Source organism: Tympanuchus pallidicinctus, unplaced genomic scaffold (genome assembly GCF_026119805.1).
Source record: "Tympanuchus pallidicinctus isolate F22 unplaced genomic scaffold, pur_lepc_1.0 scaffold13, whole genome shotgun sequence".
Lineage (NCBI taxonomy): Eukaryota > Metazoa > Chordata > Aves > Galliformes > Phasianidae > Tympanuchus > Tympanuchus pallidicinctus.
Genome location: NW_026294648.1, coordinates 10,596,576 through 10,618,371, shown reverse-complemented (window position 1 = coordinate 10,618,371; position 21,796 = coordinate 10,596,576). Strand labels below are relative to the sequence as shown.

The window sequence follows — 21,796 nt, the reverse complement described above, 5'->3', positions numbered from 1 at the left end:
AAGGCAGAGCAGACTAAAAGTTGATTACTTTAAGTGACTGTACCTCCCACACTAATAGTTCATATGCATAGGATATTCTCCTGGTGGTTCAGTATGTTTTCTAATTTTGGTCCTTTGCTTATCATCTTCTTTTATGAATAAAATTATGTACTGGTTTCTTTACTGAGGATGAGATACTGGAGATGAGGTATGTTTAGCTACATGTTTTTAATTTGATTTTCAGCATCTATAACATAGTATTTTTAGATCATAAATGTGTTCTGTATGTCCTTCTTATCTTGTAGGTAGAGTTTAATTTGAAGACTGTCAAGATAGAGGATTTTAACTTCTCTCTTATTCTCAATTCTCTTTCGCATGTCTCTTTGCTTGTTGTGACCTCGTCTTTCTTATTTTTTTATCTTGGTTCAGTGTGGAGTACTTAAAAGTTCCTGGAGTCCAAAATTGTTTTATCTGAGTATTGAAAAGCTCAGATAAATATTTGTGCAGTTTCTTCCAATTCATAGTATGTCTGTCTCAGGTTTTTTTTCATAACTTTTTAAAAATATGTGACACAACCTTTGTTTCCATATAGTCTTCTTTTTGATCTCCTGTGAAGTGACACAGCTGTGTAAGTACAGCAAACAGGGAAAAAGTTGCTTCCAAACCAAATCACTTTGTTCCAAGAAAAACAGAAGAGTATTTAACTTTCCAAAAAGAAACCTAGGCAAAAAAAATAACCAAAACAAAACAAAAAAAAACCTTAATTCACCTATCTTTTAACCTTATCTGAAAAAGCAGTTTTTATGTTGTTTTGGAATATGAACTCGGGTATTACGGAATAAAACTGTCTCAGCTGGGTTGTGATGATTAGCCTTGCTATTTTTCTTATCTGAGGATACAGCGTAATTAAGGTAGTACAACTGACTGCCACCATCACCCTTTGGTTGAGCTGGAGGATCTCAGGGACATTGAGTTTAACTGTTTCTCTTGGTATGAGAACTTTCCATGCTCCAGAACACATTTACTGTGACAGAATGGGAATTTCAAATCAAAGTGTGTGTACTTAATAGATGGCACATGAAACTTTATGGGTTTGAAGCAGAAGTCATTTTGTTTTGAAATCCTTAGAATCGATGTGGCAGTAACTTCTTTTGCAAAAGACAGCTACTCTGATGGCAAGAGACTTCCTTGTGAAAGATCAAATGCAAGGCAGACACAGCGGCAGCTCTTGAGACCAAGCATGAAGTGTCAGCAGCTTTTTTGTCGGGCATCACCACCTTTGACTGTTACACCACGGCTGTTAAGACACAGCTTTCAGAGAGGCAATCTTCTTACACAGGGGTTGTCTATGAAATACTCGAATAAAACATGAGTGAGAACAGAAATCATGCTTTCAAAAGTTTTCAGTTTCTAAAATTGCAATCTGTCTTCAGAAGGTAACACTTGGTATTGCTTCAGATTCCAGAAACGCTGACATGCTGGAAACAATTTGCAGTTTTACTGCTCTAGGCTGGGATTTACAAATTCTTTCAGAGTATTTGTGGGAAAAAAAGTGATAATAACAAGGAAAAATATCACAAACTAATATAGAAGAGAAAATCAAGCTTTTTTTTTTTTTTTTTTTTTTTAAGAGGTGAAACTGTACTTGGGTTGCATTTGTAAAACCTGTCAAAAATACAGGTTGTGAATTCTGATGTTAACTGTAAAATCTAGATATTGGATTAGAAAAATCAGAACTATAAGCAGGTTATTTTAACTCATATGAAGCTGCTCTTAAAACAGGAGTTTTAAACAAATAGCATATAGGGAATAACTTCTGCTATGCAAAGAATCTGTTCTCTGTCTACTTGACAGAAAAAATATTTTCTAACTAAACAGTTACTCCTTAAGAATGTGTGTTGGCACAACTACGTATTTCAGTGTTTCATGGCCTTATCAAGAGGATAATTCAATTATAATCATAAGAAATGGAAAATTAGTCTCTGTGGTCTGCCAGTGCACCAAGAGAAGAACTTCAGTGCTCAAGATTTCAGGATGGTGTTTTAGCTTTAATTAAGCTTTGATCTTGACCATTACTCAAATTAATTCCTTATTTTAGTCTGTATTCACTGTAATTACAACAAAAATATTTTATTACAAAGGTCTCCAAATTGTAAAATAAATGAACTTTTTTCAAATTACTTCAAGAGTTTTACAAGAACTTTGCTCGTTATCAAAATAATCACATCTTGTCTACCTTACTCTGTGATGTTTTATAGCAAAATTAAACAGTCCTGGTTAACCACGTAATACAGAGTGGAAGAATTAAAATGCTGGGGGGAAAACATCTGAAAGTTGGTGCTTCCAGTGGAGATTAATATTAGAGGTTGTGTAGCATAACTTCGGAATGGTGCTCAGATCCCAGAAGACAGCTGTGATTCATTTGCCATTTGAGAAAGACTGCACCATCCTCTCAAAACTGATTGAGCTTCAAAATGGAATTATGGGGTTCTGTGTTGAAAACATTGATTCACATCAGTGCTGGTTAAAATGGAAAGCAATTTCAAAGGAAAATCCACCTGATGAGCAGAGGAATGTTTTCATCACAGATGACTGACAGCTCACAAACTTCTGTAACTTTCTACAAAAATAATATATTAATTTCTTTTACCGAAATGTTTTTGTTCTAATTACTATTGGATTTATATTGGTATAGTTTCAGGAAACCTAGTCCTAATTTTAGACAGGTGTTTTCTGCAATTCCTGTGATTGATGGCCTGGCTTGCACTGACAGCCAGATTGTATTCCATATTCAAGAAAACTTGCAGCTAAAGCAGCAGATTCCCTTAAAAATAAATCTTTGTGGCTGTGGTGTTTCGCAAGTCCCAGAAGTGGCAGATAATATATGGGGATTGATTCGGTGGAATCTTAAGAAGAAGCAAGACAATAACCTGTGCTGTTTGAGGAAAAAGAAATGGACAGTTGTCATTCCATTTAACTGTTGGTTGCTTTTTCACAGACTAAAATCTAGCACAATCAGGTGTTTAGTAATAGACTTAATCTTTATCTCTTTATATTCAAAATGAATGTAACGAATCAAAAGTACTTTTAAGCCTCTCCCATATCATTCATATAATGAATCAATTTGGAACTCCCTTTTATAAGTTATTGGAGTTCCTCGTTGATAACACCTACAGATGAAGTCATTCTTGGAATAACCAAATGTATGGATAAACAGTTTGAGTTTCCTTCAAATATATACCGAATGCTCTGCAGTTCATAGCCTTAAACCATGTGGTTTTTTGTTTGAGCCACTTTAATTCAGTAAATGTTATATTTTGTTGTCTTTGCAAAAGATGTCCTGTTTATGTTCTTTGCTGTTGCCTTGCAGAAGCTGAAAGACTTTTTTAGGTCAGTTTCTAGTCAGGAACAATTAGGCACTGTTTAGCAGACATCTGTCTTTCATATGCTAAGTAAGCAACTTAGTACAGAGCATAGCTCTGGTGCTGTAAAGGGACTGACATTCTTAATTAAGTCTTTGTCAGTACAGATAAGCCTTGTCAAAAATGTCCCCATCTGAAACAGTGGAAGCAACCACAAATTTAAGTTTTTACTTTTTTCATAGTTATGCAATTCAAAAATTGAAGTAGTGATGATAATGTTTTAAGTTCATTGGATTTATCAGTCTTTGCATTGGTCTATGAAACAAACATACCCTCCTTACAAAATCCTTCTTTTCAGTATATGCAGCAGCATTAAGTATCCTTTCCAGAGGGCATTTTGGTACCCTTCACTCCCCTGAGGAGCCGGAATACAGTGCTAGAGAACAGAGTTAAATCCCAAAGCAGCTTTTTTTATTTTGCAAATACTGTTGATTTTATCAAATGCAATTGGTACAGTTGCATTTTTTTCCTATGTAGGTTGTTCAATAATTAGTATCTGATATGTGTGGTAACAAAATTCCGTTCATCTAGCTGATGTTTAGAAAATTTCTTAGAAAAATCAGAAAGGCAGGGAGCAGAGACGATCTTTGGTTAACAACAGTGCAGTTGATTTTCTTTTATTTAAATGGGTAAGCTAGTATTTTCAAGGCAGAAGGTGATAAATATAAACTGAAAAGTAATCAAGAAGGTGCGTGTGTTTTCTATGAATCAGTTCCTTTGGCTCCACCTACAGCATATACAGCTTAATCGTGATTTTTGCCATGGCATCTCAACAGTCTGTAGTAAGCATAATCTGTTCTGTGAAATGTAGATAAACAATAGTGAGTTTTCTGTTAGTTAGGATAATGGATAACAGAGTTGTGAGTTTTACTGTCCGTACCTGAGATGATTTTATTTAACCTTTCCTTGCACAGCTACCTTTATGTGTTAGAGATGGCACGCAGTGAAATGGTTAACTTTCAGCTCAGCTTCAGTCAGAAGCAAACTAGCTGTGTTTGTGTAACAAAGCTGGTGAGTCCTGCCCTTCCCAAAGCTGTGTGTGGTACATATATTTGGAAAACCCTTGTTGCCTATTCTGAGAACTGAAGCTGAAACTTGCAGGTGTATTTATTTGGCTCCCCATTAAATAAAATGATTGTAGCGATGTACATACTTGAGTTAAAGGATCAGTGTTGGCTGAAGAAGCATAAACTATATTTTTCTTTTACTTACAGCAACCTATGTCCTTTCTCAGCATTATTCAACTTCCCATCTGAATAATTGGATATTGGGCAACAATTTATTTGGTCAGAGATGAATGAAAACTGAGATTGTACATCTGATTGAGAATTCTGAAATATTACACTAATGTTTATAACTGTAAAGTCTGTTTTGAATGTCTCAAAATTCAATTATTTTTTCATTGAGTCTGAAAAGGCTGTAAGATTTCCGTCCATCACGTTTCACCATTCTTTTATGTTGGTTTTTTTTTCAGGCGAAATTACTATGGTGGAAACTGGGCCAGTTTTAGTTTTTCAGGATTATTGTCCTGGATTAAAGAAAATCAGGTAAAAATTTCTCAAATGATTTTTAATCATTGTCGTTAAATTCCGGTTGTTGGCATAATTTATTACGAGGTATTATCACAATATTCTTTCTCTTTGTGGAATGTTACAAATAAAATAGAATAAATAAATAAATAAATAAATAAAATAAAATAGAGGCTATTTATTTAAAAGTCTGAGCATTTGGACTATATTGGCCAGTGACTAATCATATTATTTAATGAGACATTATGAGCTTCTTGTTCTTTAGAAAATGGAACTTCCTCAGTTTGCTCTCGTAACTATTATGAAGTGCTAACTTCTGGCATAATCAGTGGAGTTGCTCAGTCTCCAAATGGAATATTCTCAACATTCTGTTGTGTGGCTCAGAGATTGCTGTGTGGACAGATGAACATAATACCCAGATCATTGTATTTTCTAATATGGTCACCGTTCACTGACTTCTGTCTCAAGATTTGGAAATAACCCAACCGTGGGAAACTTCTACAGTTGACTGTATTCAAATTTATATTAAATCTTTAGTAAAACTTGCGTTTCTCTTAGTGTTATTTTCAGATCCCTAGAGCTAGATGTAGCACAAATGTTACTCTGCTACAGTAACCAGCTCTAACTTGCTTAACTCCAAAAATCTGTATGGAGAAGGCATTAAAACAATTAAATAAAACAATTCTTTTATTCTTTTTTTTAAATATACAGAGGTACAACAGATTATTTGGGAATAGATTTATATAGATCAAGAACAACCAGCACAGTACAAAATGTAATTTCATAATTGTTCTTTGTAAGCAAAATACGGATATCAAGGATGAGTGTGAAGACTGGAGAAAGTTGATCCTTGAGAATGAAGAAGTTATTTCTCTTAATAAGAAGGATAAAACTATTCAACATGTAGAAGCTTTCTGTTTTGGAGAGTAAGTATAAATATAGAAATACATAATAATTTCATATGCTCACTGTTAAACTATTGTTTTGTGTTTCTGGCTTCAAGTACTTCACCACCCTACCATACTTCCAGTTGGTCTAAAAAAGTAACTGTGAACTCTACAATGTCCATGATCTGCTTGTACTTCTGTTGAAATCACGTGCACTTCCTTGAAACCAATTGGTCCTTCTTAAACTGCTTCATCTGAATCCAGTGTAATTTGTTGACCAACTTTCATCTAGTAATTTACATCTCAGTAAATGTTGTGTGTTTAATTCCTCATTTGTTATGATCTACCATCTATTGATTTTTTTCATTCTTAATTTGGTTAATAGGTTTTATTCTCCTACTAAATGTTAAACACATATGTTTGTGAAAAAGAGAGATCATGTAAAACAGGAAATGCAAATGGACCATAGTACTGTAACTGTAAGATAGTTGACTATGCTAAAATGCTGCAGTGATATTTGTCCTTTGTCATTTTTTTAGATTCATTGTATGTAATCTGTTTAACAGTACTTAGCCACGATATTTTGTCAACAATTGCATGATCAGAGGCTTCTGGAAGTTCAACAGAAGTTAAAAAGCAAAAATGCCCCAAATGTTTTGTATTTGAAGTAAGGTAACTCATCCCTTACTTTACCTATGACATGTAAAAAATACTTGCTCAGTTGGAAGTACTTTCATGACTACTTATTGCAGAAGTACGTTGTGAATGGTATGCCATCTTAAAACTGAGGATGTAGCTTATCAGAATCGTGTTATGTCATTTCAAAACTTAGGAAAACAAGGAAGTAACTTTGTGAAGCAAAAATGTTGATCAGTGCATAACTGTAGTAATAACAAATGGTAATTGTGTGAAGTCTCAATTTTTGAATTTCTTTACATTCATTATTCTTATCTCTTGGGTTTTGCTCAGAACTGAACATTATTCTGAACTCTGGAAAGGTTCTGTGGGTGAACTATGCAAGTTTAACCCTGAGTCTTCTAGTAAACATCTTAAGTTGCTGAAGGAAGCACTGCCAAATAGGTATTCATATAAAAACATTTATGTATTTATTTAAATGTCACAAACAGTTTAACAAACAAAAACGATACATAAATGCAGTTTCTGCAGCCTGAAGAAGGCTCAGAATTTGTTTATTGCATGTTAATGGTTGCTAGACCTTTTCTGCAGGTAAAATGTTATGCTTATTTTAAAGCAGGTATCAATTGAGTATTGTAATTGCAATCCTACTGCCATAACAAATATTGTTTTCAGAATCAATATTAAATCATCTTCAAAGTTTCATACTTCCTTAATTTTGAAAGTGAATTTCCTAGGACGGTATTTTATTGACTGGTGGCTGGCTCAAAAATAAGTTCCTTAACAGTAAGATTTCACAATTTTTAGAAGTAAGTACTGAATACTTGAATCTTCCATTTTGTCCTGCATCTGCTTTTAAGCATTTACATTAGTCTGAAAGCAGCATGCTATCTGTATCATCAGACAAAAAGCAACCAAACACGCAAAAACCAGCCCCCTACAAGAAAGATCCATAAGTTTAATGAACCTAGCAAAGATAGCAAAGAAAAAGTTTTCCAGAATAACTTTAAACTTTCTGAGAGAATCAATTACTGTGTTTCAGACAACTTAAACATTCTGCCTAGATTCTGTTGTTTTTGCTTAACTTTTATAACTCCTATGAAGTAACCATTAAACATTTATTTTGAAAGAATAAACAGCTGGGTAGCAGTATAATATACACAGTGCAAATCTGAAATGAATGGCCTTAGAACAAAGTGCATCCATCAAAGGAAAAGAATACTGTGTCTACAGCAAGCGGTATTGAAAAAAGGCGAATGGCTGAAAAATAAATAGTGAACACCTGTGCTGAATAAATTAACCAGCTGGTTGGCAATTTTTCATTTGACCTATCTGAAGGGGTTGCTGTTGCAAGGCATTAATAAGACACATTCATTTTAAGATATCCCTTTGTTAGTACCATTAATTGATGAATGGTGGAAGATAATATTCTAAATTTACACAACAATTTGTCTGCAGATGTATTATTTTTTTTCTGAATTAGCAGAAGAATTGTCAGTACAAAAGTTCAACCTGAGTGATTTTTATGGACAGCTCTTACATTATTCAGGAATATTTGTTCCTATAGGAAGAATGTCATGAATTTAGATTATGTACAGGTTTTCGTTATAAAATGCATAGAGATGCAAATCATGTAGATTTATATATTTGTTTAGTGGGAATTGAATAGAGTTAAAATATGTAAATATACATTTCTGCTATACTGCTTTTCAGTGGTATTTAAAAAGAGAATGTACTGCAAATCCAAATTTTGATCTTTTAAAAGCAATAGGAGGATCTTTAAAATGAGAATTGGCTGGACTGTATATTAAGAGAAAGCAGAATTCTGGGAGAAAGCAGAATCAAGAGTTGTTTCTTTTCTTTCTGTGTTATATAAAAATTTATGATGGATTAAATAAAAAATTCACTATTACTGCATTTGCGTATCTTTGCAAACCTAATGTTCACAATTCCTGAAAATAATATAAACAAACCCAAAGAGAACACCACAATTGATCTTCATTTGTAGTTTTAGTAGAGAGTACTCTTTAAAGAGCACTTGACAGCTTTTTTGTCCCTTACATTTTAAAGTTATTTAATGTTTGCAGTATGAAGCAAAAGCAGATAAAAATGAATGTGCAGAAACAGATTTGTTTAATTAGTTCTTCCTTACACCCATTCCATTATTTCCCAGAGCAGTGTTTTACCCCACTCAGGAATGAGTGCTTCCTGGTGGCTGTACGCAAGCTGTGGCACCAACTCTTTACTTTCATCAGCCTGTAAAAGCTGCCCGAGCTCATGTGAGATGAGCAAGTAACAGTATAAAGGAGAAAATTTGTCTTCCTTCCTTACTTGGAACAGAATCTTTGCCTCCTCCTTCCCTCTTTAAGTCCACTGATGCACTAGTGAGCATTTTTATATGTGCTGAATAATTCCTTGCTGTTTGGTGAATATTAGGCATCCTGATAGTTACTGAAATGTCATGCCATACATGTGCAGGTCACCTTTAAAATCACAGTTTGTTAGTTTTCATCCAAAATTAAATTGTTTATTCAATGCATTAATGGCTTGTGGTGTAAAGATAAAAAAGATAATGTGAAATTATTGCTGAACTCTTTTCACTTACAATGATGCTGATTTGATTCATTTGATTGCTGACGAACTTGCTGGAAATTTTTAACTTCAGCTTCCGTTCAAAACTCCGTGTTTCTTTACAGTAATGCGCAGGAAATAGCCTCTGTTTATATAAAGAACTTCTGTTTTCTTCTGCAAGCTTGTTGGAGGTGGTGGTGTTGTTTTACGTTGTATTTTTTAGTTACAGAAAACCCAGTCAGTGTTTCATTACTCCATTTATTTTGTTTATGTAGGTATGTACTGGGTACGGCTATGAGAGTTTTGATTTTCGTGTGAAGTTCATTCTGCGCTTTGATTTTGTTAAATAAGGACACAAAAGTGTTCTATTTTGTCTTTCTCCAGTAAATGTACTCCTCTTGAGTCAACCTAAGAGCCAGATTTCATTAGTGGATAATACACCTGATTTGGCCAGGATAAAGAAATTCTAATGCTTTTTAAGAAGGAGGTTGAGGTTTCCGTTCCTGGCACAGGCTCAAAACTTTAAACAAGATTTAAAGACTCTTTAAATTTTTGTGGTTTTTTTCTCTTCTTCCCCTTGTGATTTTATTCAGTCAGGATGCAGCTGAAGATGTTGAAGAAGCTGGTGCACTAGCACGGGTGCCTGCCTTTGGAACCTCGGTTGCTGAAGAACCGGAAAAAGAATGCTCACCACTGGAGAGCTCCGTTCCTGGAGCTGAGAACTGGGAATCGGATAAAGCTACAAGCACGGATCCACCAAATGCAGCAGAAGGGAGCGTTACAGAAGTAAACTCTGAGAATGAAAGTTCTCATGGTGCAGCGTCTGGCGAATCCACTCTGGAATTGGGAAAAAGTGAAGCTGCACTCTCAGAAGTTTCTGCCCAGGAACCAAAGAAAATCACATATTCCCAAATTGTTAGAGAAGGCAGAAGGTTTAATATTGATTTAGTTTCTAAGGTAGGAACTTAGTATCTCTTCATACAGCTTCATTTACTTTGTTTAATGTGCAGAAATTTAAAAAATACATACATTTCATTTTTAAGAAGGCTGTTACAGTACTTTGAGGCAGAAAATACATTCTCTTGACAAATAAGAAAGCATTAGTACTAATAAAACAAAGAAGAGCTATTTAATAAGGCTTTTTTACTGTTTGTTTATAATAAAAAAAGCCATAAAGCATAGCTTAGAAATCTGTAAAAATAAATCTCCTGAAATTTTTCATTCAACTAAAATTGTGCTACTTAAATACAAAGATAAAAAAAAAAAAAAAAAAAAAAAAGAAGAAAAAGAAAGAAAAAGGAAAAAAAAAAAGGAAGAAACAGAAAAGTCTCATCTAAATGAAGACCCCTCTTTTCCCTCTTTTTAAAATGAAAATAGTTTTTCTGTTTGGGGGGTGTCTCCTCATTTTTAGTGAGACTTTTCCGTGAAACTGTCATATTTTCTGTCCCTCTCTCATTGTGTGTTTTAGTTTTCTGGCACCTGAACCACTGAATTGCAACTAATTTTATTGGAAAGTGAAAATACCTAATCTGTAACATAAAACCTGAGTAAAATTAGTTATTCCTGCTACTGTGCCTTTTACTAGAAGAAGACACAGTATTCTGTCATATTTGTCTTAATCTTCAATCTCCTAAAATCTGCCTTTTGGCTACTGTTCAGTATAAGTCCCTGCAAATCCAAGGTAAATGGCATTTTTTTTTGTAACTTCTGTTATTTATGTGCTATTTGGTGGGCAGGTTTTGTATTTAATTCGTTAAATATTATTTTGCAGCTACTAAATCTTGATATGCTTTTATTCAGATTTTACTTTATTGTGTGTTCTTGTAAATAGTTACAGAAAATATCTGACATGTAATAACTATTGGTGTCACTGTTTTTTTTCTTTGGTGTAAGCATTTTCTCTTTACTCATTATATTATTTTTCTTCATTGTGCAGCTGCTTTACTCCCGAGGTCTATTAATTGAACTTCTGATCAAGTCAAACGTTAGCAGATATGCAGAGTTCAAAAATGCAACACGAATTCTTGCCTTTCGAGAAGGAAAAGTAGAACAGGTATCTTAGAATTATGTACTGTCTGTGTTTAACCTCATATTTTTAAAGTAAAAAAAAAACAAACAGACTTTCTGAAGTTACATGAGAGTTTTGTAACAATAAGCTAGTATTTTCCCTCAAAAAAAGGAAAGGGTTTTTATTTCTTTTTAAAAACAAAAAAGATTTGTAAATGATATATCCAAATATTAAAACACAACACGAGAAACCTAAAACTAATTAAACTAAGACTGGATATGCATGTGCATACCAGTAAGTTACTGTTGTAAATCTTTGCGTTATATATGTTGTCAAATATTTAGACCATGATTGACTCAGCAGTCACTTCTTAAAGACTCACAGGTCTTAGCTTTTCAGTTCCCTGGCATAGGCTTCAGGAGGAGTCATTGGTCTGATAACGGTAAGAGGAGATGTTTGGCATAGTTAATTAATGAAAGCTCTTTTCATTAACTCTGCAGTCAGAGATGCAAGTTAAATTGATGAAAAATAAAGGGGAAAGAGAGGAACAAAAAGGTTTTAGTGTATTTTTGCAGAAAATAAGTAACTTTTCTTGTTGTGGTGTTTAGAAATAATTGAAATATGTAGTAAATATGTGTAATAGAAGACAACTGATCATCTAACAAAAATTTCAATTTCCTATGGTGTTCCATAGTTTTCCTACCTGGAGTATTGAAAGTATCTGGAATTGTTAAAAAATACGTATCTTTCAGGTACCTTGTTCCAGAGCAGATGTCTTCAACAGCAGGCAGCTTGCGATGGTGGAAAAACGAATGCTAATGAAATTTTTGACATTTTGTTTGGAGTATGAACAGCACCCTGATGAATACCAAGGTAGTGTTTCAATCAACAGTGTACACCCTTGTCTTGCGAGTCCGTTCATTCAGGCAAAATTCTGATAGCTCTCCTGTGTTCTCATTCTACTTATTTTTATAGATTGATTTTCAAAGTATACTTTGAACTTTTCACTATAATGTTAAATTCTTCTGCTTGTATACTTGTTCTTCTGTTTCCCTCAACATAATTTATTATTTATATTTTTCTTTAACAAATTGTATATTGCAGTAAGTTCTCAAGATGTTTTATATATTTTTTTTTAATGTTGTTTATGTTTTGTATTTTTTTCCTCTCAGGGATTTTTTAATATGGTGTGAGGTATCTGATATTTCTTCTCTGCTTCTTTAGATAGGATACAAGTCTTACTTGACAGTATGTTGCCACAATATCAGAAATGGAGAAAATAGAGTTTTTAATTTAGGATATAAATGTAATTTAATACCTGACAGAGCAAGTTCAGAGTGTTTCTATTAATTTTTGTCTTGTCTGGGGAGAGAATATATTTAAGATGTGTTGTCACAAATATATTGAGTATGAGGTCAAAGAGGAAAGTGGCTAACAGAAGGAGTGTAATGGGCACCTACTCTCTACTTTATACACTTGAGAATACTAAGAATTAGGTGGTGTTGCACTCTGTCCTTGGAGTCAGAATATAAACTCAGGCCAAAAATAAAAAAAAAAAATGAGGACAGGAATAGTTAAACTGTTAATGTAAGTTTCAGGCTGATCCAAGTTAGTGCTTGTGTAGCATGATCATAGATCCATTAAGCAATGTTTTGAAAGAAGGTAGCTTTAGGAACAGTTCTAAAAATCCCTTGTGTTAGTTTGGTTGCTTAGAGCTGTATGTGACACTGGGATTAGGTACAAACATCAGAGAAAGTTCAACTGTACACAGGACAAAATTGGTCAATATAGAGAATCATCTGGCAAGATTAGAGAAGCAATCTAATGAACTCTGCAAAATTCTGTAGGGGGAATAGCTCATTAAACCCAGGTGGTTTGTAGATTACAGGTAACTTCAATTTTTTTGCTGATGGAAGAAGAAGAGGTACATACAATAATGGTACAGGTGGTATTGAGAAAATCTGTTAGGTAAAAACAAAATTAAAAAAAATCCTACATCAGTTTTAAATTAATTCTTTGATTTATGTGTCTAAACTACATGAGATTTATTCTACTTCCAAAGATAGTTAACAGCATTTTGCTCTTGTACTTTACAGTAGCCTGAGAAGTAAATGGAAGTATTTTGAGGCAGGTTAGTATAATGTAGGGACTTCACAACTTTAAAGTTGCTCCTCGTGAACTGATTACTTCCATTGCAAGTCACACTTTCTACAGGAAGAGTTCATTGTGGTTAAATTAAAAAAAAAAGCAAACCAAAGAAACATTTGTGTCAGTCGGTTACTTCCATGGCTGTATGTCAGGCAGTAAGTTGTGTTTGTAGGCTGAGTCTTAAGCAGAATAAGTGGCTTTATAATACTAGGCACAGCACTGCTGGTAGTTCTGCTTATTCCTGTGAATTTTCACATAATTGAAATGAGCTTAAGAACAAATCTGTGAATGGTATTGAAATATTTTCTTGAAAAAGTACTGGTTTTTATTAAGGTAACTGATATTTTTAGAGATGTATAAAGAAGAAATGCTTCCATTCACTATCTCCTAAAAGACTTGTATTTCTTTGGAGTGAAAGTGTCAGCAATAGTACTAATTTAAAGGGGAAGTTCCTCATCACTGACTTCTGGTTTTTTTCGTGCAAGTGAACTAAAAAAATTATTTGAATGGCCCTTCTCTGCACATATTTACAACCTAATAACTAAATCAATCTGGATTCAACTGTATGAGCGTCTTTCAGGTGATCAGAGTAATCTGCCACCCTCAGGCACTTCAAAACCAATGGATTTATGTGCCCAGTTTCTCACATTTCTCACAACTTAGAAATATATTTAGATGAAGATAGCATAATAAACAGAGGGAGCCATATTTAGATGTTGCTCTTTAAGGTGTTCTTATGCAGTGGATTTGTGTTATTCTGAAATATTTTAGAAGAGTGTTATTTCTTTCTTCTGAGAGTTTTCTTTATGGAAGTTGCATTATCCATTTTGTTCAATGTTTATTGAACTCATTTCCTTTTATAATTATCTTTGTGTATTTTAATATAGTTCAGCCTGAAGAAAAATGTTTCTGTGAGAAAGTACAGGTGTTGTGCTGTGCCCTTTACTAGAATTTACCTTTTTTTCTCAGACTACAAGAACAGTACATTTGCTCAGTTCTTAAAAACACGAAAGCTAACACCTAGCTTGCAGCACTTCATTCTTCATTCTATTGCAATGGTGTCGGAAAATGATTGCAACACTCTTGAAGGTCTTCAGGCAACAAGAAAGTTTCTTCAGTGCCTTGGCCGCTATGGCAACACACCATTTTTGTTTCCTCTGTATGGTCAAGGAGAGATTCCACAGTGTTTTTGCAGGTAGGCCTTAACTTTTTTTTTTTTAACGCACATGTTCAAAACAGGAAATATTTGGTAACCTTATGCTGATAGAAGTCATTCAATAGAAGACATCTCACTAATAATTTCATGTTGATTTTGTTGACTTTGAATTTTCATTCGCTGTGGAAAGTCTCAATAAAAAGTCACAAAGTGACAAGTCTCAAAAAAAAAAGCATATTTTAGTTACAGTAATAATGATTACAGGATAGTCAAGCACTCAGCTGATGACATCAGGAAACTAGATTTTGAGGAGTATTTCATTGAGAGAAGCAGAAATGCTGTAAGTTATGCCATTTTAATACATGTATAAGATGAAAACTGTTCCTAAGTTGTAATGGGTGACGTTTGCAGTCAATGACTGCATTTAATAATAAGGGCTAGGAAGTGGAAAAGAGTTTATTTAAGTTACACTTGACTGTACCTTTTTAAAACTGACAGTTGAAACTCAATAGTGATGTCTGTCTGAGATGACGGTGCATTTTGGTAGGTTGTGAAAATTTACCTTCCGTCTAACTGAAGTTACAAGGTGATGTATGTCATGAATTTGTGTTACTAACTAGCACTAGAAGTGCACCTAGAGTTTCTTTTGTCCTTCTGTCCTTTTATTCTTTTTGGTATTTAATAGTGAATGGGTTTGTTGGTTGGTTTGGTTGTTTTTTGTTTGTTTTTTTTTTTTTGGAAAGGAAGAAAGTACTATTATATATTCAGTTTATTACTAAACAAAATAGTATGCAGTTCTTTCACCCTTATATCACAGTTACACACATGGGACAACCAGTGTGATATCATATCCTTATTCTCTTGGCATAATTTTGTCTGTTTGCATGACAAGTGTCTTCATACAACTTCAGCAGCATATAAAGGAATCGTAAAGCCCTGTTACTGAGACACACCAGATGCAGTTTTACATCTTGCACAAGTGACATGTGTTCTCCTCTACTTAAGCCTCAGAAAGTAATGAAACCAAAACTATATTGATGTCAGAATAAATCTGTATCCACTTTGGCCTTTTCAGTTGAACTGTGGGCATGATGTGTGTTCTTTAGTGTGACTCTGGTCGTGTGCTCAGGATTGTAAATTTTGCAGAGGAGTTGTTGACTGGTGCTTTGGGTGACCATCAAGAATAGAAGTGAATGGTTGGTTTTAATTTTCACTGCTTTCCAACAATTCTCAGCTGTTCTTATTTTTGCTTACAAACAGCCTTTATATCTGCTGTCCATGGGTTCTTAGTGTAGACAATCTAAAGTGATTTTGTACTATGTATTCAGATATCATTTGTTTAAATACCAGTGCAAAGTTTTACCTGCTTAGTTGTTTGTTGGACAAATTCTGCTTCTTCTGTGTGTGCTACAATTAATAAATTTTGTTTTAGAGCTTGCTGTTGATTGTTAACACTCCTTTCTTGTCTGCACGATAGATTTTCTTCTCAGTAGCACTACGTAAGCTACAGTTAAAAGACTGGCCTTGTCAGTTGGAGCTTCTGTATTAGTATGTAGGATGGGTGTAACTACATGTTGATAGAAATATTCTAGAAAAATTATTGTACTTCAGGGAGGGTGTCTAAAAAGTAGCTGATTGCAACAGCAACGGGTGTTACTTGCTCTTACTTGGCCGTGTGAAATTGTCCTCTAATGTTTCGGTATTCGTCTTTTTAAATTGCCATTAGTTCACCAGGCTATTAAGAATTGTTCTGTACTGTATTAAATGGAAATTTCATTTGGTAAATTTTTCCAATAACTTTTCATCTGTATGGGAGCTTATGTAATTAAGCACACAGAATTAGTGAGCAGGATTTTTAATGTATTTGTTCAAATTTCTGATAAGAATTCTGGACATAATCATGTTATAGAATCAGTGTTTATGGATGTTAGGGATGTTTTTCTGTCTTACCAGGATGTTGTGTTACCAGACACGAGTACATGACCAATAGATGAAAAGTCAGAAGGAGCCATTACAGAAGCACAAGTCTTGTATTAGTCTCCTTAGACTTTCTTGGATATCAAATACCTGGAAAAAAAATTACTGAAGTTCAACTTAGAATTCTTGCTTTTTTTTTTCTTGCAGACTTAAAAGCCCTTCGGCTTCATTTGGCTTAATGTCAGCACAGGCAATTTTCTGATCTGCAGAGCAATATACTTCAAGAATTAGAAACAGTGGTGTCTAGAGGTTGTATGAGTTTTCTTATTGGAAAGCTCTTTGACAATCACAGGAAATCTTCAGCTAGATTGAACTTTATAGCATTGTTTGCGCCACTTCAGTTTGGTTTGGTTTTGCTGAATTGCAAGTCTTATCAATATGATAAGGAGAGTATGTGAATTGTTTCTCGTAAACCAAGAGATAATTGTGGCTTTAAAAGATTTATATAATGATTTTATAAGTCATTTAGGTAAAAAATTAGGAAGTTTGGAATGGCTTTACAGCTTAGAAGGCAGGCACAGTATATATATATTTTTAATTAATCCCAATTAATATATCTGGTCTGCCTGGGGTATTTTATCTTTTTAAAACTGAGAGGTATCGGAGGAATGCTATTCAAACTGTAAAGTAGTAATGCCACAACCTATACATCATATCCTGCAGTTTTTATCACCAGGTTATCAGAGTAAGGTGTCACCTGTTCTGTGATTTCTAACCGCTGTTCTATATTCTGTTTTAATGTAAACCTCTTAAGCGTTTCTTGCAGCCAGTTACACTGTGTGTTCTCATCAAGGCTACTGTTATAAATGGCATGCATGCATATTTATGTGAATGAGTCAAAGACATTTGTAAGTCACATCCCTGCATTCCAAATGAATTCTGCATAAACAGTACAACATTTCATAACTACTGATGACATTTGAGTGAGTAAAAGTGATGTTAGTTCTTTATTGGTTTAAACAGGTATGGTTTAGGAGAGAAAATTAAACTTTTATATCACTGTAATGTACCTCCCAATATGTCGAGGTGCAAATGTGAGATTTCTGTCTCTATAAATTGAATCTGTGCTATAAGTAAGGTCATTGGAAGCCTCCTGCTATTCCAGGCAAACAGGAAGCAAAACTCTGCTAGCTTGAATACCAACTGCCCTTGGTTCAAACTTGTAAGTATGAAACCGTTATCTTCCTTCTTTTCTGATGAGGTAGTATGCACTATGCTTGGTGAAAATAAATTAATGAAAAAATAACCTACAATTTGAGGAAGATCATACCGAACCTTTAGATTTGTTACAGTTAGCATAAGACGCCAAAACTTCACTGAAATATGTGCGAGGCAAGTGGAGGAATCGGCTTGTTTTGTGGTCTGCTGTGCTGACATGTTTGTTGCAATTCTGTAACAACTTTAATTTTCCTGAAAACATATCTCTAAAGAAAGATGACAACTGAGCATTGCTGTAAGCTCAAAGGCCTCAGTAATGCAGCATTTGTATTGCATCGGGTGATTGTGTTGTTTTTATATACTTCTAGAAATGACTTTCAGAAATGCCCCAAACATTTCCTAATGAAGGAGTAAATCTGAAAAAATGGTCAACTTCTGATTTTTCCTTTGTAGCTGAGGGACAAGTAAGATATTTAGGTTAAAAATAAATCAATCTAAAGTAACTGCCAGATACGAGGCTATTTATTTTGAGCTGTGACCTCGCTTCTGTGATTTTTTCCACGTGCTTGCTTTGTGAACAACTTGAATTCTGATCAACTCTTTGAGTTTTTCTTCAGCTTGTTTTCAGATTTTTTTTTTTTTTCTGGACCATGCAAACGTGAGCATCCAAATGGAAACTGGCCTTTCTGAGTAGTGGTGCATTTTTTTTTCCCCAGTTAAAATTTTGGAGAGAGCTAGAGACTGTTCATACACCATCTGTTTGCATGTGAAAGATTTGGAGGGGTGATACACGCTGCTTTAATTTTCTTTTTTTGTTAATAGTCATCCAAGAAATGACAAATGTGGTCCTGGTAATAGGGGATCTTCTGCTGCTTTGCCATGGGAACTAATGATCCACTGACTTGTATGGGTAATCAATTAATGTCTTGCATTTCCTATAGAAAGGCTCTGAACTTCTACTTTTTAATTGTGTATTCATTTTGTGGGTAATATCACTTTTTTTAAAAATAGTTGTTAGAGATTCTAGCCTAAATTAGTCATTTTGTGTCAGAGCCAGTGACTGATAATTTTGTGATAAAGATTTGATGAAGATGGTTCTCCATTTTAATCCCTGAGTTTATGAGATGACTGAGTCCAGGCTGAGATACAATGGGTTATGCAATTGATTTGGGAAGTTCTTATATGTATTTCAAAAATGAATAATCAGTTTTTACCCTTACATTTGAGCCATTGTCTGCTACAAATATTGAAGCTTCTAGGGTTGCCTTAGGTATTTAGTATTTTCAATTATGTGCATGTTAAGATCTTCAGGAAGCTTTTGGTAATGTAAAATTAAAGCCGGATCTTAGGAAACCTGAATATAATATGCATTTAAAATTGATATATTTAAAAATTCATAATAACATCTCTTTCATTTGAAGCTATAAATAAGTATCAAGTCTTTACATGTAAGCAATATGCATAACTTTTCTGTATTAAAAGATTTGCCTTATTATTAAATTTAAACAGTGTTGTTACTTCCTTTTGACAATTGCATGACAAATTTGACTCTTAGGAAGTCTGCAATTCTGTGCTAGTAGGAAAGCATCTCAGCTGACTTTAAAAGCATAGGCTGTATCTGAGAGAGAAGTTCTGATTTCAAAATAAATCATGTTCATATATCCATTATCACTTAAGATAATTCACTTCAGATCAGAAAATTTGCTTTAGAATTAGTGACCATTTGCCATCATTGCTTGGTCTTAATCAAAATGCCAACTAGTAAGAGAAGCTGCTGTGCTGCTTTCTTTGTAATTACTACATTTTTACTTGCAGTTCAGTGATATAATAAAACTCCTGATGCAGTTTGGCTTTTAAAGACAAACTTGATATATTTCTTTTCAGTTTGTTCATAGATGAATGCCAAATGGGCAAGTGTTTAGCATGACTTTGTAGGATCAGTTGTTTGTTTTTCCCCCTAAGGAGAAACTCTTTCTTGGGATAAACATCATGGAAGTGTGATAATCCATCAAGCTGAAACCTGTTCTCTAGTGATGGATGGATAGATTGGTAAAGTAACTCAATAATCTTCATTTTTTTCAGGTTATTCACAGATCAGTGAGCATTGTCGTTAATAAAGCTATGGAATGCTTTTGTGTCCTTGCCCACATTATTTCTCAGAATTTGACAGGAAAAGACTTTTAATTTGGGAATAACCTTTGTTGGGAAATGCATTCTAATGCATTGTATGAAACTTTTAAAATACATTGCAGTTCTTGAATTTATCTTTTTTTCTCAATGAGACATTTGAATTGTTTACAAATATGAGAGCTTTTCTTACTGTTTCACTTGCAACAAGTATAGTCATTTACAAAAGTTTGTACTTCCTAAGGGCCTTCAGCTAATATTAGGATATATCACGTGGAATGCTCTGAATCATAAGAATGTTGACAAAATGTATATGTTTTAGAGCCCCAGCTAGATGTGGAAAAAATTTCAGTAGTGAAATTGTATTATAGGAATTGGAATGTACTCTAATGCATTATTTTGGTATTATTTATCAGCCATCTCCTAATAAGCAAATTACTCTCTGATTATGTGGGTAAGCACAAAATGTCTTATGTTAAAGGATTCAGACATGTTGATGTATTACAGCATTATGAGCAGATCTATGGAAACAACCAGTGTGAGATGTAAATGCTAATGTAGTTTAGCAGAGTCCATTTTGATTGAAGTAGAAGGCAGAGAAAACTAGCCTCCGAAACATTACTAAATTAGTAATATAGTCTGTGAATTTCTTTGGTTAAGATTACTTGAAATTGGAAGGGTTTTTTTGGAAGCCAAGAGAACATAGAGGCATTTTGAAGATGACCTAATGCTCAATGACTGGTTTCTGCAGTTGCTCTTTTTTGAGTCTGTGCCCTACAGTCTGAATCTCTCAGCTTCCTCTTTGAGGGCAGAACTGTTATTTAATTGCAGATAAATGACGTTTTTTGAGGAATGGCTTCTTCTCTTACAAGACATATAGAGCCAAACAGGTCTCGTACTTTCACCTTCCATAGAAGTTTGTGGTTAACTGCTGTCACAAAAGTAGAGAAACCACTGAACAATTTTGTGGGTTTTTTTCTTGTCCTGCCTTGTGGTAATGTCTTACAATTTACACATGCCTTTGAGCTTAATTAGTAGGATACTTCCTAATTACATAGTTGAATATATTGTCTGGTGGATCTTTACCTTACTGACTTAAAAATCATCTGTTTGAGTATAACATCCAAGAGAATGCTTATTAATTTGTACTTACTTTCAATTAGTGTTAATTGCAGTGTCTTGAAAAAATCTTTATATAATTCTCCCATTTACTAAGCCTTAAATTTTTTTTCTTAAATTCTGGTAATTAACAGCTATATGGTGATACAAGTACATCTGTGATAGGGCTAAAGTGTGTTATACTTTATTTTGGAGCTTTACATAAAACTCAGTCAAGAGCATGCAACTTAATTGTAAGTTAATTTTGTAGTAACTTTACCTCTGAAGCCTGTTCTGAAATATTTTTGCAAAACAAGATGCACAAGTATCGATTAAATTCATTGAACGTACTATTTTGAGTAAAAATGTCATTATTTTAAGGAAGAACATTGGAATGTTGTGGTTTTTGACCTTTCAAAATCTTGAGCCACTTTATGGCTCTGTAACTACTTGTATTAGACCTGGTCCCATTCTTTTACCAAACTTTCTGATGGTTTTCTTAATTGGATTTGTTAACTAGGATGACTGTAAATTCATTAGGACATTTTTAAAACTCTGAACAGGAATGCTGAACAGAGTCCCCAGGAAAAAGAGGAGTTAACGCTGTCTTCATTTGCTTGCTCTAGAATTTGTTGACATTTATTATCATTAACTAAAAATGCCAGAACAGTTCTAGGTGGCAGTATTAAGTATTTCTTTGATGCTGGTTTTTACTTTTTTTTTCCTTCTCCAAAGTGATTGCTGCACTTAATGAAATTTGTCTTTCATATGGCATCTGTTTCGGAAAAATTAGTTCTTTTAACAGTAGCTGCTGTAGTTAATTCATTTGTCTGTGTTCTACTTCTTAGTGTTTTTAAAACATAAAGCAATATTGAAGGAAATGCTTAGGTCCTAGAGACCTTTTAGAAACAGAATTTAACATAAAAATGGGCACACTGGTTGGTCTGTGTGGAGGAAAAAAATAAATTGAAAGAGAACTGCATTACTTCAGGCCTTGGCATGTTTTTCTTTGATCTTGCTCCAAAACTTTCTGTGTTGGTCATATAGTATTCATCTATTAGAAAATGGTTGTTCCAGAAAGCTGTACAGTTGTCAAGAAA

General features: G+C 34.0%; 1 protein-coding gene across 2 annotated transcripts in view; it reads left to right on the top strand.

Annotated features, from left to right (window-relative positions):
* CHM (CHM Rab escort protein) overlaps window positions 1–21,796 on the top strand; it is a 56,021-nt gene that overhangs the window by 12,193 nt on the left and 22,032 nt on the right. For both annotated transcript variants that reach the window (XM_052673099.1, XM_052673100.1), the window contains exons 3-8: window positions 4,876–4,948; window positions 5,732–5,856; window positions 9,618–9,981; window positions 10,961–11,077; window positions 11,785–11,905; window positions 14,150–14,375. In XM_052673099.1, the coding sequence (XP_052529059.1) occupies window positions 4,876–4,948; window positions 5,732–5,856; window positions 9,618–9,981; window positions 10,961–11,077; window positions 11,785–11,905; window positions 14,150–14,375 (1,026 nt within the window). The remainder of the gene's footprint in view (window positions 1–4,875; window positions 4,949–5,731; window positions 5,857–9,617; window positions 9,982–10,960; window positions 11,078–11,784; window positions 11,906–14,149; window positions 14,376–21,796) is intronic.